This window comes from Ochotona princeps, chromosome 17 (genome assembly GCF_030435755.1).
Source record: "Ochotona princeps isolate mOchPri1 chromosome 17, mOchPri1.hap1, whole genome shotgun sequence".
Classification (NCBI taxonomy): Eukaryota; Metazoa; Chordata; class Mammalia; order Lagomorpha; family Ochotonidae; genus Ochotona; species Ochotona princeps.
Window position 1 is genome coordinate 8,177,306 of NC_080848.1, and position 25,071 is coordinate 8,202,376.

At 37.1% G+C, this 25,071-nt stretch overlaps 1 protein-coding gene across 1 annotated transcript in view; it reads left to right on the forward strand.

Annotated features, from left to right (window-relative positions):
- The window catches only part of ABCA6 (ATP binding cassette subfamily A member 6), a 49,027-nt gene that overhangs the window by 13,996 nt on the left and 9,960 nt on the right, over window positions 1-25,071 (forward strand). Inside the window, exons 10-29 of the mRNA XM_004592953.4 lie at window positions 644-702; window positions 1,667-1,777; window positions 2,124-2,299; window positions 2,489-2,608; window positions 4,134-4,272; window positions 5,108-5,198; window positions 6,012-6,151; window positions 7,309-7,425; window positions 9,325-9,508; window positions 9,878-10,044; window positions 11,355-11,488; window positions 13,484-13,621; window positions 15,268-15,375; window positions 16,664-16,837; window positions 17,020-17,133; window positions 18,351-18,470; window positions 20,235-20,312; window positions 22,104-22,195; window positions 23,703-23,823; window positions 24,472-24,589. Coding sequence (XP_004593010.2) covers window positions 644-702; window positions 1,667-1,777; window positions 2,124-2,299; window positions 2,489-2,608; window positions 4,134-4,272; window positions 5,108-5,198; window positions 6,012-6,151; window positions 7,309-7,425; window positions 9,325-9,508; window positions 9,878-10,044; window positions 11,355-11,488; window positions 13,484-13,621; window positions 15,268-15,375; window positions 16,664-16,837; window positions 17,020-17,133; window positions 18,351-18,470; window positions 20,235-20,312; window positions 22,104-22,195; window positions 23,703-23,823; window positions 24,472-24,589 — 2,501 coding nt within the window. The remainder of the gene's footprint in view (window positions 1-643; window positions 703-1,666; window positions 1,778-2,123; window positions 2,300-2,488; window positions 2,609-4,133; window positions 4,273-5,107; window positions 5,199-6,011; window positions 6,152-7,308; window positions 7,426-9,324; window positions 9,509-9,877; window positions 10,045-11,354; window positions 11,489-13,483; window positions 13,622-15,267; window positions 15,376-16,663; window positions 16,838-17,019; window positions 17,134-18,350; window positions 18,471-20,234; window positions 20,313-22,103; window positions 22,196-23,702; window positions 23,824-24,471; window positions 24,590-25,071) is intronic.

A 25,071-nucleotide genomic window follows, 5' to 3' on the forward strand; every position in this document is an offset into this window, starting at 1 on the left:
TCTCCCAGTTAATCTCAATGTGTGTATTTGATTTCATATGTATATAAAAGGTATGAAAGGTATTCATTTTCCCAAGTAGTCTGTACTTGATAGGCAGGGGTTCTTTCCCTTTCCCTAGCAGTATTTAAGCTTCATGTGTCAGAGTGTGTAAGAATGCTACAGAATAGTAGCCAAAATCACAGCCCTGGTTTTGCAAAAGTATCTGTGTTTTATTCACACCTGGCTCCCTCTGAGTCATGACGCTGCGGTATTTTGGGACAATTTGTGCATATCTCTAAGTTCCAGCATTTTCAGAACACAGGCACAATGTCTTCCCCAAAAGCAAAGGGCTGTATTCACCTCTAAAATCTGAGAAAACAAAATACTGCTAAATGGAAATTCTTTTAAAAATTAAAATATAAGTTGCTGCTTCAGTGAGCATCCTACTGTACAAAGACTGCAATAAAATCTGTTGTCATATTTAATATCTTAAATTACTGTTTTAGAGTAAGTGATTAATTAAAATCTTTGTCATTCTGGATAGACTGGTTAAGCTTACCTTTATGAAGTGATTCATTGGCAGCCGTCATCGTAACAAGTATTTATTATCTGTGCTATTTTAGCTGTTGTGTTGGTTAAGTAAGCACTCCTTTTATTATTTCAGACTCAGAAATGTTCAAAAGGAATATAATGGAAAATCTGGAAAAGTGGAAGCATTAAAAGGTAAAGAAAAATATTTCATTGTCACAAAAAACATGAAAGTTTTAAATATGAAAAATTTGAAAGCATAAACAATGAAAAAGTACAATACAAGCGATTTAACTTGATAACATTAAAATTAATCACAATTATGAATTTTAAAAACTAGACTGTCAAGGAAATAATTGTATTGAATTTATTCATTTATTATTTCAATTGCTCATATTTATGGGCTACAATGTGATCACTTAATATTAGTGTAGTGAATAGGTGAAGATTAAATCAGATAAGTTAACATTTCCATCTCCTAAATACTACAAATGTTTTTGATTGGCACTCAACATCTGAACATGTTCATGGGGTAGAGTGTGATATTTCAGTGAGAACATATCAAGTACTGATCAGTTCATGGTAATTAACATTACCCTGTCTGGTTGTTAACTTACATATGGAGACTTCAAACTCCTGTCTTCCATTTGCATATAAAATTTATGTGTATTTTAAACTATATTAACCCCTCTGTACTGCAGAACACTAGAATTTATTGCTTTTATATAATTGTGTTTGAGTATCTGTTGTGCAGTGTTAATATCATACAAATTCCAGATATTGTATGAGTCTGTGAATTTCCAAATAATGGTATCATAATATGAAAATGTGATTTCACTTTGTTTATTCAGATGAACAAACAATATTTTATATATTTGTTCCATGTAAGATTATTATTCCTTTTCATTAGTCCCTATATCCTTAACCAGTAACATATTTTGTCATTTATTCTGTGTATTCCATTTATATCATTCTGTTGGTAATATTTCAGTTCTCTAATTTATTACTTTGACAATTGGGAAAATATTGAATACAATGTAGTTTAAAGGACTGAAGTTATTGAGACGTGTGCTACCCAACTTAATTATCTTGTTCTATATTAAGGTCCTCTTGTCTAATTGTCTCCTGTTTATACATGAATATTTTATTCTACAACTAGGCTTGTTCTTTGACATATACGAGGGTCAAATAACTGCAGTTCTGGGTCACAGTGGATCTGGCAAATCGTCATTGCTGAACATCCTTAATGGGTTATCTGTTCCGACACGAGGTGAGTAATAAGACAAGATATTGGAAAATAGAGTCGTATGCATGCCTCTTGCTAAGTTATACGGGGCAGGAAGAGGAGAGAAAGAGGGAGTGAACCAGTGGATGGAAAATTCTTCCTTCCTTTCTTTTCTGTCCCTCTCCCTTCTTTTCTTGCTCCTTCTTCCTCTCCCCTGCCCTTTGTAACTTTTGCTCTGCCTTTCAGATAAACAAATAAATAATTTTTAAAAAGAATAGTATTAATAATAAGAAATATAATCATCTTAGACATCTGTGAATATATAGCAGTATTTCTTGAATAAGACCTTAACCTATTATTTCATCATCACTGAATTATTTTTTCCCCTTAGGATCAGTTACCATATATAATAAAAATCTCTCTGAAAAGCAAGACCTGGAGGAAGTAAGGAAGAAAACTGGTATTTGCCCTCAATTCAGTGTTCACTTTGACATGCTCACGGTGAAGGAAAACCTCAGCCTGTTTGCTCACATAAAAGGGATTCACCCACAGGAGGTGGAACAAGAGGTAGATGGGCAGGCTTGGATTCTCTGTGTAACCAACCATGTTTAAAATCATCACCACAGAATCCCCTGTTCAGAATAAAATCTAGGAAAGAGGACCCTTCCTATAAATAACTCTATTGCTTTCCTGAAAGATAAAATTACATAATATGAGTCATTTTGGATTTTAAGCTTTGCGTATTTTCTCATACAGGTGCGACAAATTTTATTGGAACTGGACATGCAAGACGTTCAAGATAACCTTGCTAAACATTTGAGTGAAGGACAGAAAAGAAGCCTGACTCTTGGCATTGCCATTTTAGGAGATCCTCAAGTAAGTGAGATTATGTAGAAGGAGAAAAGAAAATTGAAAATCCTTAAAACATCAAACTCTTCAACACATGCAGAAGCAACTTACACATTAAGCAAAGATAAACTCAAAGATCCAAAGTTAAGGCCTGACACCATCAAATAATCAGAGGAAAGCATTGTGGGGAACAATGCAAGACATTGGCATAGGCAGAAACTTCTGGGAAAAGAGCCCAAAAGCTCAGGTGGTTGAAACAAAAATAGACAAATTGGTTTCTGTAACCTAAGAAGTTCCTGCACTGCCAAGAAAACCCTCAATGAAGTGAAGAGGCAACCAACAAAATGGCAGAAAATATTTGCAAGCTCTACAGCTATAAAGGATTAAGATCTGGAATCTATAAAGGGCTCCAGAAACTCGACAATAATAAAGCAAACAATCCAGTTAAGATATGAGCAAAGTACATAAATGTTTTCGAAAGATGAAATGCAAATGGCCAACAGACATATGTAAAGATGCTCAGCATAATTAGCCACCAAGGAAATGCAAAGAAAGGCCACGGTGAGGGAATGTATCACTCCAGTGAGAGGCCACCATTCATAAATCTGAAAACAGTGTATGTTGGCAAGGATGTGGGGAAAGCAGATGCCCTAATCTATTGGTGGGAGTATGAACTAGTAAAACGGTGATGGAGGACGTAAAGAGATTCCTCAGAAACCTGAAAATACATCTACCAGGTAGATCCAGCCACCCCACTGCTGGGAATTTAACCAAACAAGATGAAATCAGCGTACTAGAGCGTTATCTGTATGTCCGTGTTGGTAATGGCTCGATCCATTAAGACATGAAATCATTTGAGCTGTCTACCCACCCGTGACTGGATAGACAAAATGTGCTTCTGTGTACCCCATGGAATACGATTCTACCGCAAAACGATGACGTCCTGTCTTTTGCAACAAAATGGATGCAACTAGAAATCACTGTGCTTTGTGAAATAAGCTGGTCCCTCTTCTGCCTGCCCCCCCCCAAAAAAACCCCAAAGCATGTTTTCCCTAATGCGTAATAACAAATATGCAGAACACAAAAATATAATCCAAAATGAAAATTGCATTTTAAAATTTGATTACGTTTGGCAACCTTTGTAATCCTGAGGATCAATGGGGATTTTTTTTTTCTTCATGATAGTTGTTGAATTCTTTATCTTACAGATTATTAAGCCTGTATTTGTGACATGAACTGAAAGTATGCCATTATAAACATTTCTAAAAAATGACAAAGAAGGGTAGCTGGGAAACATAGGAAGACGGTAGGCAGGATGAAAAATATAACTACTATATTGAGAAATACGTGAAATGTGTTCACCTTGTGTAAACAAAGTAGTCTTTTAAAAAAAGACAAAGCTTACTATATTTAAACTGTGCATTATGAGTGTGTTAAAGACAGATGGTTATGTAAATACAATTATTTTCTCCAGTTTGATTGGTTCCAATGCTTTCGTGTGGAACTGGTCAACATTCGCGAGGTACGGTTTCTGTGTCTCCATCCTCTGCAGGTGTTGCTCTTAGATGAGCCAACTGCTGGACTGGATCCTTACTCAAGACATCGAGTGTGGAGCCTCCTGAGGGAGCGCAGAGCAGACCGTGTGATCCTCTTCAGTACCCACCTCATGGAAGAGGCTGACCTCCTGGCTGGTAATTGCTTGGTTTATCTCAGTGTTAAAATGAAAAAAAAAATGACAATAACCAGATCAGTATTCCTAGTGCCATCATATCAGTAATGTCTACATTCCATAGCAGTCTGATATGCCAGAAGTCAACCCCCACCATAGAATCCCTTACTGGTCACATGGGACTGCTACTAAAAATGATTTATTTTAAAATAGTGGTCATTACATTTTAAACAGGAAGATCATGGCTAGTAGACATTTCGTTGAAAAACAACCACTCATTCTAGCAACCAAAGCAGAGAACACACTTTTGTGATTAATTTTTAGCAAGTCCCGAAGATTGCTAAAATAAATGTTGATGCTCATGAGTTCATTTTAAGCATATCACTTTTTAAAAGGGGATTTATTTTATTTTATTTTTTAATTGGAAAGGCAGATCTACACAGGGGAGAGACAGAGAGAAAGATACTGCATCTGCTGGTTCACTCTCCAAGCAGCCACAACGGCCAGAGCTTTGTCTGGGTCTTCCATGTGGGTGCAGGGTCCCAAGGCTTTCAGTCATCCTGTACTGCTTTCCCAGGCCACAGGCAGGGTGCTGGATGGGAAGTGAAGCAGCCAGAACATGAGCCAGCACCCATACATGATTCCAGCAGATACAAGGCGGGGATTTAGCCACTACACTACTGGTCAGGCCCAGCTTTATCACTTTGAATATGTTTCAGAATTTGAAATGTTCAGTGCACCTAGCTATGCCCCATGGATGATGTCTTTGAAGTGCTAATTGTTAGTTCCTCATCCTTGTTTTCTGGGGAGAAGAAACTACTCCTAATAATCTTTTCTCACTTGCTTCTTTTACTTAGATAGAAAAATGATCATGTCAAACGGGGAATTAAAGTGTTCAGGTTCTTCTGTGTTTTTGAAGAGAAAATGGGGTCTTGGATATCACTTAAGGTAAAGACTTTGGGTAAAGATATATATTTATGTATATTATAAGATATCCTATATATAATCTTCAATCTGTAAAATATATTATTTGCAACACTGGTGAACCGAAAGCAGAAGTGGGCTTTTGCATCGTCTCTGCTGTCCTGAGTTCACAGGTGTTTCTCCAATACTCTTCCTACTTCCTGACCTCCTTGAATCATTCCTGATGTTGACATGGGGTGAAATTTCAACATTATAAAATGACTGTTCACAGATTACTTCATGTACCACTTTTCTAGGCAGCAATTCTGTGCAGCTTAAACCTGTACCTCCTTCCTACTCTATTTTCCTTTTTTAGTGGAGAACAAAGGCAAATGAATTCAAAAGCCGATGCAGCTAGGGATAAATCAGGTAACACAGAGTAGTGAGTACTCTGTATAGTAAGAACGTACATATCTAAGCTAAAAGCTGTGGCTGAATAAACGTAGATGAGGATGAAATGTCCCTATTTATAGTCCATTTCTGACAGTTACCTGTTCTAGTTTAGCAATTATTTGAAGAAGTCTCTACTGTAAATTTTCTTACATCTCTGTTCATCTTCATACTTGGTACAAAATTGTAATGCACATTGCTTATGTACTCTTAGTTATTCTAAATTTATACATTGTCTATGTAAGTATCATAAAACTTACAAATCTATATGTTTTTATTATTGCTAATTTTGTTTGCTTCATAAAGCTCAATAAGGTAGTACTCAAAGAATGAATGTTTAATAAAAGCTTTTCTTTCGTGGTAGCAGTGGAAAAATAGAAATTATTTGTGTTTTCTTTGAAATATTAGTTTGCAAAAAAATGAAATATGTGATCCTGAACAAATAATATTGCTCATTAATCATCACATTCCTGATGCAAAATTGAAAACCGAAAACAAAGAAAAGCTGGTATATACTTTGCCCTTGGAAAAGACAAATAAACTTCCAGGTAAATGAAATATGATTATAATGGAATGAAACTTGGAGGTAAATGCTCACATTATTAAAATATTAATTTTTTAATGGATTTGTACTTTTTTTCTAATGTTGGGTTGCATAAGAAGCAGAACTGGAGGCTAAGACTTGAGTGTAATTCATTCATTTGGCAGTCAATCCCAGAAGCACCAGCAAGGAATGAAAACACGAGCGATAGAAGCGGAGAAAGTCAGAGACGGTTGCTTGATTGGACAGATTATTTCCAAGAGCCGTTGAGGTGTCATGTTACTGGAGGAAAATAAAAGAACAGCTAAATGGGATCCGCTTTACGTCACCAGAGGAGAGAGGAAGTTGGGTTACTTACTCCTCTCAGTCTTTGTAGATGTTTCTAGGAACGTTAGCTTTCTGATCCTTCTGATTCACTTTGAATAAGAGCTTAAATACTCTTGAAAACAAAAAAAAAGAACCTTGAGCAGAAGTTTTTAATAAGTGGGTTTACTGTGGATAAAGTATATATGTGTATGTGTGTATATATATATATATATATATATCCCTAACTTCATGGGTTTTGTAAACCACTGGGTGGGGAAAACCAAACACATAAACAATGTACTGTGGTTATACAATAAAATAATAAAGGCCGAATGAGTTAGAATGGTGATTGATACAGAGTAATCAGGGAAGGTAATGATAAGAAAAGTGTCAAAAACATTCCAAGTAGAGAAAAAAATAAGATACCTATGGGACAGAGAAGGAGGGAGCCAAGTAGCGAAAGAGGATGAGTGGCGTTGTGTGGATAGGTGGAGACTGGCTCCTGCAGAGTTTTGGAAACTGGTATTCCCTTTGATTTTTATTTTAAACATATTTAGAGACCATTTAAAGGCATTAAACAGGGTATGAGATGATAGGATGTATACTCACATTTTCCAGATGGTAGATGAGCCCTCTGGATATAGTGAAACAGAGTGTACCCTGGAGACAGACACAGATGAAAATTGGTGCTGACCAGGCTGCTGTGCTGTCAGTGAAATGAAGTTCTTTGATTACTGTGATATTCAGAAAGTATAGGTTTTCTTGAATAACCATCATTGTATTGATACAATGCTGATTTACTAGGTTCCATTTTTGATGTCATATTTCAAATGTATTTATTCCTTTCTGTTGCCTTAGATCTGTTTGGTGATCTGGAAAAGTGCTTAGGCAAAGGTGTAGCAGGTTATGATATTTCCATGCCAAGTCTGAGCGAAGTCTTCATGAAACTGGAAGGAAGATCCACTGTTAGACAAGGTAAAAACATCTGTATAATTGCTGGTCCAAAAATGATCATTGCCAGTTTAGTTTTCATGATTTCTATACATGATTTACACTAAAAATATTATTCATTCCCAGTTTAGAAAAAATTATTTCTTTCACTTGAAGGCCATAGTTACAGAGAGAGAGAGAGAGAGAGAGAGAGAGAGAGAGAGATGAAGAGCTCTTCCTTCGGCTGGTTTACTCCTCAGAGAACTCCCAACAGCCGGCACTGGATCTGGCCAAAGCCAGGCTCTAGGAACTTCTTCCAGGTCTACACATGGGCCACAGGGGCCCAAGCACTTGAACAATCTTCTGTTGCTTTTCTCAGAGCACTAGTAGGGAGCCATGTCCCAAGGGGCACAACCAGGACTTGAACTGGCATCATTATGCAATGGCAGCGTTACAGGTGGTCATTTGACCTACTATGCCACAATGCCAGACCCTCAAACTAATTTTGACTTGTTCATTGGGATAGGCAGTAACTGTTTCCCAACATCATTAATGGGAATGGACACAGGTCCGTTTTTGGAGTCTAACAAACTCTTTGAAATTGCCTTCTTAGTTCAGCAGTTTTCTCTTATCCCTGGAGGCTCACAGCTTCTAACATTCATCACGGCTCTAAAACATCTAATTTGAGGCATGAGGTCTGAGCAGATATGTCTTATAAAAAATGTTTTCTAAGTTTGTCAATATTCAAAATTCTGCTGAGGTCCTTATGCGGACAGGTCTCGGTGGGGACTCCTCCATGCTTTGACGTGGAGTGTCTCACATGGCAGACACCTGGATCAGTGTCTCCTTAATGTCTCATGTTTCTACTCATGTGAACCTTCCCAGCAGGTATCCTACAGCACTTTACAAATGATAGAAATCAGATCTCAGAGAAATGTAACCTTTATTGAAAATCATGCCACTTTTAAGAAATATATGTGAGATTCACATACAATTCTGGTCATACCTGTCCCACATAAATTGTTGATACTTCCTCTATACAACTTAATACCTGTCATTTAAGTGTTAATTATTGAATATGGTAATGGAGAGTCCTTGAAATCTTTCAGAATATTGTTGCTGCATATGGAACTTTCATGCCTCTTTGAAGTACGTGCAGAACAAAATCTTCTTTTGATGTAAATTTGGCATATTTCCTCACTGAGTTTAGATACTACAACCTACTTTTTTCAGCATTATAGTCACCAACATTTTAAAACATTTTCCTTATTTAAAAATTGTTGCTTAAATAATTCTTTTGCATCGATTTATAACAATAAAACTGCATGTTTCTCCTGATTTTTGCTAACAATGCAAAAAGTGTATTATAGATGAGAAAATTTTATTTTGAGATGTGATTATTGTCTACAGCCCTTGCTATACTCTTGAGAAACAAAAATTTTTGCACTTACTGCTTGTTGGATTCTTCTTTGTTAGATGATTGAGCTTGTGATTAGAAAGTAAATTGAAAGTACGTCATTGTAAATATTAAAAGAAAAACCACAGGCAAAAACAAAAATAAAATAAAATCCTGTAACTTGTCAAAATAAAACCATTGTAAAACAAATTTAGTAATATTTCAAAACAAAAAACGAAACTGATACCACAAGAAGGTATGAACTTCATATTTCCACAAGCAAGACAAGATGAATTTAGATTCCTCAGCATCGCCAACCAGCTTTCTTTCCATAATATACATTACACTGAGTGTAAAGGGATATTTCATGGTGTTTGTTATTTGCATTAACTTAAAAATAAAACAATGTTGAGGATGTTTTTCTGGATTATTCAGCCATTTGTATCTCTGTATGGATATGTCTGCTGGGTTTCAATGTTAATCTCTTATGCAATGTGATTTATAGTTTCCCCAGAAAAAGTAACACATGTGTTTATGTGTGTGTGTAGATTTTGAACAACCGCAGAAAATAAAAGACTCAGAAAGCCTGAATGACATGGGAGCAGCTTCCTCTTGTTTTCCTGAAATGCAGAAGACCGTGAGTGGCATGGGCCTCTGGAGGATGCAGATCTGTGCAATTGCATGGCTCCATTTCTTAAAGTTCAAACGTGGAAGGAAACTGTTTTTGACCCTGTGAGTATCAAAGTATTATATTTTTGTCACATAGTGAATTTCAAAAGAGCTTCAAACCAGGAGAGAAATTAGATCTAGAATGTGGTAGCCAGGATTTCTGCCTGGGAATGGACAAATGCAGCATTAACTTCACTAACAGTGGAAATAGCTATACAATGGTGCTAAGTAGGCTCTACCTTTTTTCATTAATTATTAAATTGATACTAATGTAATAATACCATAGCACACAGAGATAAAACTTGTAGAATTTTAGCAGCTAGAATCGTGACTGGCATACTACAGGTTTGATACTCAATGCATAATTATGGCTGTCAGACTCAATAAATGGAATTGCTACAGAGTCCTGTGATAATTTTCTTTGTTGTTTAGACTTTTGATATTGGGAATTGCAGTGTTCCCCTTGATTGTGGAAATGATCGTTTTAGCTATAACAAACACCAAGACCGATTGGGAACTTAAAACTGACTTGTATTTCCTCTCGCCCGGCCAACTTCCCCAAGACCCTCGTACCAGCTTGTTGATCATCAATAACACAGGTGAACAACAACAAAATAATTTAAATACACAAAAAAGTTATTTCTATTGTTGAGCTGTACATGTGCGGGGAAGTAAAGAAAATCATAAAATTAAAAAACATACATGTAAGCTTGATTTATCAAAAACAACTAAAAAAGAGCAATGTGTATTTTCTCTGATCTTGGGAATTATGGGTTTGGTGAGGAAACCTATGAAGAATCCAGGGTTAACCCACATTATGATAAAATAAAGCTGCCCATTTACCTCTCTCACAAAATAGCTATCCTTAGGAAATCAAACTTCTGTACTGTCTGGCCCACTCTACTTTGAGATTTCCAGGTAACATGAGTCTAATCTGTGCCACAAATACAGTATATACTGATTGGCATGTAACCATGGCATGGATATCCACTAATACTTTCCATAGAAATACCACCAGGATTCAAGAAAATGCCTTATTTTATTATCTCAAATGATGTGTCATTGAACTGTTTAACTTTGAAGACAAATCTATTGTGTTTCTATTTTTTTTTTTTTACATTTTCGCAGTAAGTTTCCATTCACGTGTTCCTTACCCATTTCAATCATCACACGTATTTGTAATTCGGGGTGTGGAGGTCTCTCCTTTAGACAAAGACGCTCCTTTCTCATTTCAGTTTCTCATTCTTATTTTCCACTGGATTTTTGGAAGGCATATTTGCCCTGCCACCCCAGCACTGACAGCAATGCTAGTTACACATTTGATTTTCAAGATCCAGAGCTGTTTCTTTACCTAATAAGACTGTCTCCTTCTCTCTTCTCCTCGCCAGCCAGCTCTGATGACGACGCACAACCTACCACTTCTCTTCTTCCCTGTGTTCAGTTGTCAGATATTTTGAGATTTAACATTGGGACTTCTTGTCTTTTGGCTTCTATTTTCTTTGTTACGAACGTCCCATTTGCCTTGGAGACTGAGGGCTGGCCTGTTGTATTTCCCTGTCTCTTGATTGTGGAAATGCTGTATGCTCTGTGGATTCCCCAGGTCATAGGCAAAGCTTATGTTTTCTGTGCATGTCCCTTCCTACCTGGGAGGAAATTCTAACTTATTTGGGGTTTCGTCTAATCATGGAGTCGATTCTGAGTATCTCCAGTGAACACACACATTTTAAATAGTGGAAGATTTTCTAAAAGTGATAGTTATTTCGCTTTCATTGGCCAATGTTAACTATTTTTGCTGTCCAAAGAATTATACCTTAACAAAATATGCTATAAATGTTTACTTTATACCAGCCATAGGGTTTATTGTTATTATCTAACATATTTTCCTGTCTTCTCATTGACTTCATACTAGAATCAAATATTGAAGATTTTATACAGTCACTCAAGCATCAAAACATACTTTTAGAAGTAGATGATTTTGAAAACAGAAATGGCACTTCTGAACTCTCATACAATGGAGCTATCATAGTTTCTGGTAAACAAAAGGTTTGTTTTGCCTCTTCAGTTTTGTTTTTCTGACCAAAAGAAAAAAAATGAGAATGCACTTTATATTAACTGTTTTAAAATCTTAAGAAAGTCATCTAAATTTAGACAACTTGACACAGAAAATTATCTTGGATCATTATCGAATAAATTGTGATATTTAAATAAATTTTTATGAAATAATTTGTATGTGAACTTTGTTAAAGATTTATTTAGTTAGTTATGTGAAAGACAAAGCGTAAGAGAGGGACAGAAAAAAAATCCATCTGCTGGTTCATTTCCTGTAATGGTGACAACATCTGGGGTTGGAGTAAGCCAAATCTAAGAGCTTACAACTCCACCCACGTCTCCCCCTCAGGGATGGGAGCCACCATCTGCTGTCCTTTCAGGATGTTGTGTCAGGGAGCTGGATCAAAAACAGATTAGCTGGGACCTGAATCCATGTTCTGATTTTGTATGTCATTGTTGCAGGGGGTGGCTTAACTTGTGCCACCAGAGTTAATACTGGACCCATTTACTTTGTTTTAAATAGGTCATTTTTTTTCTTTTACATTGAGAGGGAACAAAATAAAATTGCATCGTCCAAGCTCCATAAAATATTACACCTTATAGTTATCAACAACATAAACATGAATTTAAGAACAGTTACTCAATAGCTAACTACCCAGATGATGTTTTACAAATCAAGAAATACATTAAATGCTATAAGGTACACACAAAATAAGAGAGATGAAAAATATTCTCAGTCTGTCTTTATACATTTCTGTTAAAAACAAGACCAATGATCATACAACCTAATCACAAATAGAATTCTTAAGTCTTTTTTAAGGATCTATTTATTTTTATTTGAAAGAGAGTTATAGAAAGAGTAGTAGAGACAGAGAGAAAGATCTTCCATCAGCTGATTCACTCCACAAATGGCCAGAGCAGGTGGAGATGGGCTAATGCAAAGCCAAAAGCCAGGAGCTTCTTCCAGGTCTCCCACGTGGGTAAGGAGGCTCAACAACTTGGGCCATACTCTACTACCTTCCAATGGCATTGGCAGGGAGCTGGATTGGAAGTGCAGCAGCTGAGACTCAAATTGGCACCTATGATGCTAGTGCCACAACATCAACACCGGCCCTAGAAGCCTTGAGTCTTATTTGTATTGTGAAAGTAAGGGGCCAAATTAACCCAAGCTCCCTATTTATTTCATGCTATAAAGGAAATGAAAGCAGAATTATTTCAAGGTGTATCATTGAACTCAGTTCTATTGAAATTAATTCTATTACACATCATATTAACTCCACATATTATTTATTATATGTAGGATATATTCTATGTGTTCATTATATAGAATGTGTATTATTCTATATATTAATACTATGTATTCCATATTAATTGTGTTCACTTTGTGGCAAAGGTGGAAAAATATTCTGTTTTATAGCCCCTTTGCATATTTGTTTTCATAGCAAATTATTATTTTTATAATTCCTTTCTAACATATTTATGGTTGGACTATTGGAAATATTTAAATATTGAATCTTGATGAATAAATAAACATTTTTATAAGCTTGAACTACATTAAGCATTATTTTTAAAGTGTGAAAAAGGCTTCTTTGGCAGCAGTATTTTATGAACTCCTAGCTTATCTGTTATTCAGGAGACCCAGGTTTCTTTGCTTGCTTACTGTAAGACTGGCAGTATCTCCTTTGCAAAGAAGAAAATCCCTGGTCAGAAAATAAGTACAAAAAGATATAAAATCAGTAACACTGAATCGATGCTGAATTCTTACTATCCACCTTACTGGATCCTAATATGTATGTAACATCTCAATTAAACCATCTAGCTACCCATTTAATATCATCTTTCCCAGAAGAGGAAGTTAAAGCTCAGAAAGGCACGTTAAGGTGATTCCAAAGCTAACGTGTGACATTGCTAGTATCTTAAACTTCAACATGTTACTTTTGTTCCTTGAGTATCTAGAATTAACATTTGATTTTATTGGTTCGTTTGAAGGATTATAGATTTTCAGTTGTGTGCAATACCAAGAGAGTGCACTGTTTTCCAATCCTTATGAATATTATCAGCAACGGGCTACTTCGGATGTTTAATCACACACAATCTATTCGAATTGAGAGAGGTCTATACCCTCATGTAAGTATTGGGTTTCCTTATTGTAAACAACGAATAATTTGACAAGTAATTTATGTCTTCCTTCTCTTAAAAATCCATAATTGTTAATTCTGAAAATTATTATTTTGTGTCCCAACATTTCAAACAGGTTATATCAAACAAAATATGATTTGCTTGCAGAATTATTATCAGAGAATACTTAGCGGTAGAATACTAATCAGTAATTTTTCACTTTAAACCATGTCCTAAAATGTATGCATATGTATTGACCTGTAAAGGAATCTCATCCAGGAGCAGGAGCAGGCACGGCGGTAGGAGTTGAGGACACTGAATGGGACACTGAGAGAGCTTGTTATCGGGCTTTAGAATTTTGTAAATCTAACTTGTCAATGGACACTGCTGTGTAGATAGGTAGTGCATAGACTGGCATGAAAGAGGATTGGCATTTCTGCAGCTAACTACGCTGCCCAATTCATCCCTTTGTCCACAGTCACTCTCTGTGGCCACAGCATCCGACACACACAGGTTGCATTTTCGGAATTCTGACTTGAGACAATAGGAAGCCATTAGCAAAGCAGGGTAAATTCTCCAGCCCTTTGTTTGGCGTGTCAACCCGGAAGTGACAATGTCTTCTGACTCAGTCCTTGGCGCACGAGCATCACCCGCTTAACCAATCTGTGGCTACTTTTTTCTCTAAGCACTTAAAGTAGTTATGGTTCTCAGTTGCTACCAACAGCATCACTCAAAGTTTCAACTGTTGGATGCCAGAAGATTGGAAGAGGGTCAGAAGGAATAGAATGAAACAGTACAAAAGGAAATCTATCTTATGTCAAAGGTGTTCAGTTTAGTTTTGGCTTCATTCCATCAGTAGGGCTGAAAGTACAAGCAAGTCCTCCTATTTCCATCACTAGGTTTGCTGATAAAGACATGTCACATGAGCCTGATGACCTGTGAATCAAGGCTGAAAATGTCTGAATTATTTTTTGTCATGATGAAACACATATCATAAAATTAGCCAAAACTTGTCTTTTCAGGTGTACAGTTCAGTATCATTAAACATATTCACATTATTGTAAAAACAGATCTCTAGAAGTGTTTCAACTTATGAAACTGAAGCCCCTCCCCCAGTATTACAACTCCCCTGGCCCTGGCTTATGCTCTGTTTATGACTCTGGATATTTCAGGCATAGTTCATATAGACATAATTTCTCTTTTGATGACAAGTTTACTTCACTTGGCATAACGTTCTCCAGATGTTCACAGCTGTTGATAAGATTCTTGTTTTTGAAATCGGAACAATATTCCATCGTATGACTATATGGTACATTTCGTTCGTTTATATTCCACCAATAGAGTTTAATGTTCTCCCATCTCTTGACTGTGGTAAGACTGCTGTCAAAATAAGTGTATAGATATAACTCCAAGACCCTGATTTAAATTATTTTGGATATACCCACAAATAGGTCCTGAATTGTATTTGACTTTGCTGTTCAATAACTGAAGATTTATGTTTATTACATGATCAGAAAGTATTTTCTCTCCCATAGATGTTTATGATCTACATTTATATTTTAATATTCCAAAAATAATATTTTATGATAACTTGTTCTTTAAATATATTTTTAATTTATCAGTTTAAAATTGACTCGTACCTTTTATATTTGCAGAGCTATTTAATGTTTTGGACTGGGCTGCCAGAAGGCTCCACATTCTTACTTTTCTTGGCATGCAGCATTTCTCCTTACATTGCCATGAGCAGTGTCAGCGATTATAAAGTAAGAGAAAAGAGTCATGGGAGGAGGGCTGAATGAAAAGAAACTCAAGGAATATCAGTAATTATGTTTTAATACTGTGCATTCAAAATATTTTCCTTTGAGGAAAACACTCAAGTATATGTTAAAGTGACATGGTTAAACATTTTTCAGCAAGCCAGAAATCTAGAAGTACCTTCTGCTTACTTCAGTGTTACAGGAAAACTACAGTGATTTTTCAGAGACTTAATTAGTCTAAACTATAAAGAGAAATATTATCATGCTTCTAACCACATTAGATCCTAACTCCAAGGAGGAAGTCATTGACATCGATACTGAAAACGAAACTTGAGACTTGAAATCCCTTTCTTTTTCTTTTTTTTTTTTTTTTCACATAAACCAGTGGAAGCAGCAGCCTAGTCGGGGCGACCCACAGTAACTCCCATGAGGCCCGCCCCATATCCTGGTTCCCATGCTTGCCATCATGTGCAGCAGACTAGTCCAGTCCGTCCCACATCCCATTCAGCTCTCATACATGTCAGTGGGCATTGAAGCCTAGTTCAACCCAACCAGCCCGACTATCTAGCCCACATACATGCTGTTGGGTGCCCTTCTGTCTAGTTACCCTAATCCCTTTCCTGGTTTTCGTGCCCTCCAGTGGGAGTGGTAATCGAAGAGTGAGGCACCCATTTTTTTCCTTTCTTTTTTTTTTTAATTTTATTTTTATTTTTTTATTATTTATTATTTTTACTTCATTAATTACATTGTATTATGTGACAGTTTCATAGGTACTTGGGTTCTCCCCACCCCTCCCCAAACCCTTCCACCATGGTGGATTCCTCCACCTTGTTGCATAACCACAGTTCAAGTTCAGTTGAGATTCCCCCATTGCAAGCATATTGAAATCCATTTCCATTCTGAAAGTTGGAGTATTGTATTATTTGTATCTGGATATAATCATTGTTCACACAAAACAAATCATATTTAGATAAATAACCTGTTACTATCCTGAGCCAATAACTGAGGAAATATTTTTAAAATGGAAAGTGTATTCTGTCTGCCAGGTCACAAAATAACATTTCTTTTGAAGACCGGTGTGACGTCATCATTATGAAGCATGCTTTTCTGCTCATTTTTAGAGAATTAAAAAACCATTGCAAATCTGTAAAATAAAGCAGTCAGCATTGTAATAGGCCACCTTTCGAACTGGTTCCTAAACACTGTATGTGTAATTGTTGTTAGAAACATTAGGTTATGAGCTTTAATTTATTGAAAAATGTTCTCCAATGTTTGTGCTGTGTTTTTTCGTCAGAGGAAAGCTAAGTCCCAGCTCTGGGTCTCTGGTCTCCACCCTTCTGCTTACTGGTGTGGTCAGGCTCTGCTGGACATTAATCTCCTCACTTTCATTATACTTTCAACGTTTCTAATTTTCTACATTGTAAACATGGATCACGTTTATATTTCAAGTCGGATTGTGTTTGCTGTGGTAAGTAACATAATTATTAACCGTATTATTTTATAATTCAGTTGTTTTCATTTTTATTGTATGATAAACCAAAACAAAAATGTTTGAAAATTGAATGCACAATAGAATATTATTTAATATTTGGAGCTTAATTCTTCTCTGAGATATTTCATATTGATTATGGCATTATTTTATATTTTCAGGTTGTGTTTTCATTTGGTTATGGAGCCTCTCTTGTCTTCTTAACATACGTGATATCATTTATTTTTCGCAACAAGAAAAAACACAGTGGCTTTTGGTCATTTTGCTTTTACATTGTAAGTAACAAATACATACCATAGATACTTATTTTTAAACATGCAATGTAGTGTTATATGTAGTCATTTTTGTCTAAACAGTGAGAAAAATTAATAATATAGGTTAAGTAGCCACAATCCCAAGATCCAAAATATTCCAAACCTCCCAATTTTGAAGCTGTGTTGTCCATGGGTCTACAGATGGACTTGGCTGTTCCCATTCAGTGCTTAGTTCTCTGTGTCACTTACGCCACTCGTGCCTGAAAGTTTCAGTGTCTGGTCTCCAGCTGCACTTCTGCCCCAACCTCCATAGCCAGGGTACTTTTCTATTTTTCATTGTTCAAGTAGTACCCAGGATTAGGGAGACGATCGCTGTGTCTTTCAACTGGGTCTTAGGGCTATGGAGAAACCCAAACCCTTCTTTGGATGGAACCAAAATGGGATACCAAGTGAAGTGCCAAGTCGGTAATATTATGGTGGGACCAGAGACAAGCGTTGTGTCAGAAGCGAGTTCTCCCTGGACTTAGTGCATTAGTACCTGTACAACTCACCCCAATCCCCCGGGAGCTTTGTCACTGAGCTCAAAATGGCATCCAGTGTGCCACCAGTGGCTGTGTGTATGTAGAGGAGTGTGAGGGGAGAGCTTGAGAATACCACCCGCACTCCCGCACCCATCTGCGAGGGCTCTGCCGTTCTGCTTTGGTTACAAATCAGCGTACTGCATTTCAGTGGCCAGATTCACCTCATAGTTTTCCGGTGAGCTTCCCTCCACACGTGTACATCAGTGGAGCTCTGATGGCCGCTGGGGTGTCTGTGCTGCTTGCCCAGTTCCTCAGGTCCTCACCCATCTCTGCCATCAACCTGCCTACTCCTAAACCCAGAGTGTGCACTCTCTGATTCTCCCCTGTTAATCTGTCCATTTTAACATATCCTAACCCTGTTCCACAGTCTTGCTGCCTCCTTGTATTGAATGTAATAATGCACTATTGGAAAACCTGACCAGTTTACTTTTCACATTAATCTACGATCATTTTAACTATTTATAATATTCTAATGGGAAGCTAAAATCATGAATATTTTCCTTGATAAAAGCATCTCCCAGGGTCTTCTCTTCGTGATGGCCATGTGGGCTTATCTACACATGGAAAAATCATGGTATGCATGATAAGAGCACTTAGAACTTAACTCTTTTTCCGATCATCTGTAGACTGATGTGGTGTTTTGAAATTGACTTGTAGGTCTTTAACATTACACTCAGCATCAGTGTGTTTTGTCACTTGGACCTAACCGTCATTATTATCAACATGATACTGGTTCCTTCATCTACAATGGGTGGATTTTTATTGTTTTTGAATGATGTAAGTAACATTTCCAACTATATTACCAACAGTGGCTATGTAGTCTGTTAAAATAGTTTCCTCAGACTTACAAAGATAGAAAATGGATTGATGAGAATGGAAAATGATAGCAAAAGGGCACAAGGGATCTCTTTCCGATGATTAAAATTGGTAAAGTTGAATTCTTACGTCTTGTACAGCTCTGCAAACATAATAACATCCTTGAATTATACACTTAAAATGGTTGCATTCCATGGCATAAAATTGAACTCCATAGAGTTGTTTAAGAAAAGCATTGCTATGTCAAATGTTATTCAAATTTGACGTCATGTTAAGAAAAAAAGATGTTTTATTTAGCGAGTATTTATTACCCCTGATGAGAACAAGCACATGAGGAATGCCATTTAATCGTTCAAACACATACATTAAACACCACTCTGCATTAATTGCTTTGCTAGTATTAGGGACACCTGATGAAGAAGGTAGCCCCCCCCCCTTCCTTTCACAGAGATTGAAAGCGGCAGACCTACCTCAATGCAGCCAAGACAAAGAATTTCACGTTTACGACGGAGAAAGGCAAGGGAGAACATAACAGGCCTGCCAATGTGCTCCACTCGGAGTGGGATAGGAGCCGGCCGTGTTCTATAGAGGGGAACCAAAGCATAGACACAGGAAAGGCATGAAAGAAAGGCAGCTGCTTCCGTGATTGCAAGTGAACGGGGATGCCAAGGCAGGATATCTAATCGACCATACTTCTGTGGGATCCTGAGTCATCCTAGATGGAAGGGCAGAGGGTTTTGTTAATTGTTCGTAATACTCACGAATAGTTAGAAATCTCTCACCTGCAAAAATAGCATTCCAGAGACTAATAGACTAATAAAGGCCTGGATTTTTTTTTTTACTGGAAATTCACCCTATTGCTTTAACCTAAAATATAAATAGACTGCAAAGTGAAATATATAAAAATGGATCTGTCACATACTATTTGGAAGGAATACATTACTTTTCTGCAAAAAAAAAAAGATTGCTAGAGAAAGACTATCATGTTGAAACTAATGTAAATAGGATAGGAAAGTAGTCATTTTTGGGAAAAGAAGGAATCTTGAAAAGACTTGCATGGGACACTTAAGACACATATTGTTGGGTCCAGCGCGGTGGCCTAGAGGTTAAAGTCCTCGTCTTGAAAGAGCCAGGATCCCATATGGCCTCCGGTTCTAATCCCGGCAGCTCCACTTCCCGTCCAGCTCCATGCTTGTGACCTGGGAAAGCAATCCAGGATGGCCCAAAGCCTCAGGACCCTGCACCCATGTGGGAGACCTGGAGAAAGTTCCTGGCTCCTGGCTTCAGATCGGTTCAGCACCGGCCGTTGCGGCTCACTTGGGGAGTGAATCATCGGATGGAAGATCTTCCTCTCTGTCTCTCCTCCTGTCTGTATATCTGACTTTGCAATAAAAATAAATAAATCTTTTTTAAAAAAAGACGCATATTATGGACCCCTGGAAGTTGTTACAGTGCCAAACTCTCTGCTCTTCTTTTAGTAGGTCTACAGTAAATGTTAAGGTCAACAAAAAAAAGAATGGGAAGAGTTGAACAGACTATGTTATCTGCTTGTTGAGAGATAGGTAGCAGGAGTTCAGAGGGAGGGTCTTCTCTTTATAGAAAATTACCTGGACCTTTAGTTTACATAGAGGGTTGACTTAATAAAAGAAGTAGCCAGTATGCGAAATTTTGCATTATGTAAATGTTTACCATTTTTATTGAATCTATATCTTTTTGTCTTTTCAGAGAGCTTATGAGTACCACAGGAAATTTAATGACCCAAATTTTGACCTGACTGCAGTGGACCTTCTAATATGCCTAATAGTAAGAAGTGCCTTCAACCTCTCCTCATTTAGTTTTTACTATCTGCAAAAACTACTGAACTTGATCTCAAGTGTCCTAGCTTTAAAAGTGTTTTAATTCAGTCTTGGATATAGCAGTTTCATTCAAAAATTATTCTAAATCCTAGAGTTGCTTTTTCTATGCGTAAATGGGCTGTGTAAGTCTAGAATTCAACAATTCAACATTAAATTATTTTTTGGTTTTCCTTTCATTGCCCTCTCTCTACATTTGAGAGATGTTGTTTAACGAAAAGTACGGAAAAAATGTGAAATGATTGTTGTGAAGTATTAAATAGAACTCAGGAGTGTCAAAAGAAAAAATATTGTATCAGCAATTTATGCTATAGAAATTTGTTATCTTTAGATCTTATTTACCAGCATTTTATGCATCTAGATATAAATTGAGACATGTCACTGACCACACAGAATTTATGTGTTGGTAGAAACAGACAACCAAATAATAACAACATTGTGTTAGATTCACTGTCAAAAAAAACGTTAGGAAAGAGCATTCCAGTAGGAGATAACAAGAGTGACCCTTGTTTGTTCCAAAGTAAGTCAGAGGGCAAGGCTGATTTTGGTGGAGTGAGCGGTAACGAGGGTAGTAGGACAGATGGTCTACATGGTGTTGACTAAGGGGCAACCCAGAGCATTCTTGGTCTGTCCAAGGGCTTCAACTCAACTCTGAATGACGGAGGAATCATTGTCAAGTTTTAAGCTGAGTGGTGGGACCAGACTTATATATACTTTTGGTTATTATTTATTTTCTAAAAAAATTTTGTATTATTTTCTGTGATACAGTTTTGAAGGTATAGCATTTTCGCCTCCTCTTTCCCTTTTTCCCTTCTTGTCTTTGCCTCCCACCATTTTCCCTGAATTATCACAGTTGAATAGTACCTTAGTAACTATTGCAAATTTAACTCTCACTATTTAAGTGTGTGATGGCATGATGGGCATAGGCCAAGATGGAGACTCTAGTATCATACTGTAAAGATATATTTAAATGCTTCTTTGGGAGTCTCTTATTCAGAAGTAGAAACACGGAATGCAACATGCCTTCATTTCCTGGTATGGTAGTCTCCATTACACAGTTCTTCTGTGAGAATAAGTGAAAATACTTGATTACCTGTTTCTATTCATTTTATACTTTGAATAATGTCTGCCTTATTATCAAGGAGAACATGTGATATTTGTCCTTTTGGGATAAGCTTATTTGAGTAATCATAATGGTTGCCAGGTGGAACCATTTTGTTGAAAATGGTAGGATTTCATTCTTATGGCCATGTAGTGCTCCATAGAGTAGATGTAACATAGTGTCTTTCTGCATTCATCCATTTGTGCACATCGAGGTTATTTCCCATGATGCTTGAAGAGGTACTGCAGGCATCTAAAAAGAGTGATAGATACCATAGCCAAGGAAGAAAAAAGTGGTGAATATCTGGGTGAAACAATAAAACAAACCTAAAGTAGACTTGCATATTAAAAGAGAATTTGTGGTTACGACGATGAGAAGCGAGAGTGACCTGGACCTGCGTGAGATGAGCACAAACGGGTGAGAAGCAGTTGAGTTTTGCAGACAGTTGACTGACAGTCTGAATGCGAGTTGTCAGAAAAATGACACGTCTCTCTGTGTAGACTGATGAGTGTCTGGATGGAGATCGCCCACAATCTGTAGTTATTTTTGCACAAGACAAAACATCACCCACTGTATTAGAATGTTCAGATTATATTTGTGAAATTATGCTTAAGTAAAATTGTTTTTCTTTGCTTGTAGCCCTACTTTCAGGCTTTGATACTCATTTTTGTTCTAAGATGCCTGGAGATGAAATGTGGAAATAAAATTATGCAAAAGGATCCTGTTTTCAGGTTGGCACAGAATCTAATCTCATACTGAACACCATATTTTCATGCTCTTTAACAATAGTGGTCATAGTGGTTTGCATTTACAATATAAGCAGTACAACAATTGCCATTATGGGTAGTGAGTAGTTTATTGTTATGAAACAAGACTCCTGGGCCCGGAAGTTAGCATAGTGGTTAAAGTCCACGCCTTGCATGCGCTGGGATCCCATATGGGCGCCGGTTCTAATCCCAGCGGCCCTGCTTCCCATCCAGCTCCCTGCTTGTGGCCTGGGAAAGCTGTTGAGGACGGCCCAAGGCCGTGGGACCCTGCACCCAAGTGGGAGACCCGGAGGAGCTCCTGGCTCCTGGCTTCAGATTGGCTCAGCCCTAGTCGTTGGGTTCACTTGGAGAGTGAACCATCAGACGAAAGATCTTCCCCTCTGTCTCTCCTCCTCTCTGTATATCTGCCTTTCCAATAAAAATAAACAAATCTTAAAAAAGAAAAAAAGAAATAAGACTCCCAAATGAGTTCTGTTTTAAGACATTAAGGGAAATTTTCAGTTTCTCAAAATTTATCACTCAAATATGTCATTCTGCTGTCCAAGATGGTTATACATCTGACCAGAAGAGACAGGTTGGAGTTAGTTTAGCAACATAATTCAAAGCATTTCACAAGCAGGGAGACTAGGAAAGGTGAGCAGGAAAGTTGCTCCAACAATTGTTGAGTGTGCTTAAGAGGGGGGTTACAGGGAGCAGTGAAAAGAGGAAAGAACAATAAGTAGGATGCAATGGAAGACATCATGTTGAATAAAATAGGAGGGAGAGAGAGAGAGAGAGAGAGAGAGAGAGAGAGAGAGCGCGGAAAGAAATGGTGGATGGAGGGTAAGTATAAGGCAATCTGTGGATGTCAGTTTTGCTGTGGATACAGTGTTTCATCAAACTCTTTTTGAAATCCTTGTTAGGCAAATACGAATTACATATTACTGTTTCTCTCTCTCTCTCTCTCTCTCTCTCTCTCTCTCTCTCTCTCTCTCTTTCTTTCTTTCAAGATATTGAAAATGTTACATGGATTAATTCTTGTTTCCTTGCTCTGAAGGATTTCATTTCTTGGTCTATTCTGTCCTCTTCGTTCTTTCCTGTTTGTTTCTCACTGGCACAGTATAATCTTCCTGATTGTATATATTGACCCTTATACTCAGTAACCTGGAAGAATTCTCTACTTGTTTGGGGGTTATGTTGGATTAGCTCTGCATACAATAGTGTCATCCACATACGTTGATGATTTGTTGCTTATGCACATGTGTGAGTATAATCTAAAAAGAAAAAGAAGGAGGGAGCAGGGCTTGTCAACAGACTTGAAGGCATTTCAGAAAAACTTACTGGAGGTGTGTTCTCAGAAAAAGAGGAACATTACTCCTCATCTTCATGAACAGTTCATTGAAAGTAGTGGCAATGCTAAAGCCACGCAAGCACTGAGTTTTGATCTTTGACATCTAGAAAACTACATGTAAAGTTTTATTTTCTTCCATAGAATGTCCCCCCAAAATAGAGGTATTCGGCCAAATCCAGAAGAACCCAGAGATGAAGATGAAGATGTTCAAGCAGAAAGAATAAGAACAGCAACTACCTCAACCGCTTCAAGATTAGACGAGGTACAAAAGCACGTAACAAATTGGATGTTTATGGTCGTATCCAAGAACTGTAAAGAATAGTCTGAAATTCTCGCTTTCGTTTTTTTTTTTTTTTTTCACACTCCCTTCCCTAGGTGTCATATCCACTTTCTTTTTTTTTTTTTTTGTTTTTGTTTTTGTTTTTGTTTTTTTTTTTTTTGTTTTGGAGACCACTGCACTTTTATAATTTTTGAAAATGCAAGCACTTGTTTGGGGTTTTCTGGAAGCTTAAAAATGCATTTTGGAAAACCGGGGTTGGAGTGTTAGAATTATGGTTTTAAAATGAATCTATGCATTATAAATTGAATTTAAGCAATGGTGTTATGAAACGCTAGATAGAGATAATTAAACACAGATGCAACAATGTTTTCATGAGCTTATCCAGTTATGTTCTGGCACAACGATAAGCTGTCTTGTATTAGGCCATGCTTTTTCTGAGTCAATTTAGAAGCAAGAAATACGGTCTATGTTAATGATTGCATATTATGTTTAACAAACAAAATGCACCACTTGGAACTCAAAATATGCTTTGGTTCATAACAGAAGGCATCAAAGTATCAAAAAGGGAAAATATTAGAACACAAAGTTTATAAAAGTTTATGAGGAAAGTCATGCTGCTCTCTCTCCTAGAAACCAGTCATCCTTGCCAGGTGTCTACACAAAGAATATGCAGGACTGAAGAAAAACTGCTGTTCAAAGAGGAAGATGAAAACAGCAGTAAAAAATGTCTCTTTCTGCATTAAAAAAGGTGTGTAATAATCACATTTTACCTTGGCCATTAGTTTTAGAAATATCCATTGAGTGTTTATATTATAGATACCATTTTATTTGCTTGCTCATTCATCCATTCATTCAAAACGCATACTTTAAAATTGTTTCAAGAGCTGGTTTAGATTCTGGAAATCAAAGTTATGAAAAAATATGCAATGTGTCTGTCCTGGTGAATTTTGCATCCCAGAAAGAGGGGTGGGGAGGTGTGTCTATTAGTAAAATGCCTTATTGAGAAAAGCGTTATATATTATTTATAAATTCTGAATGAAGCATTGGAATATGTAAAATGACCTGCATGACTTGAGTCTACACTTCACCAGGGCCAGGGAGGGCCTGTTTGAGGCAGTAATGTTTAAACTGAGCTCTGGCTAGCAAGATGGTGGCCATGGAACATGAAGAGATGTGAGCATCCAGGTAGAAAAAGCAGCAAAGACAGTCAGACAGTAACACATTCAGGTG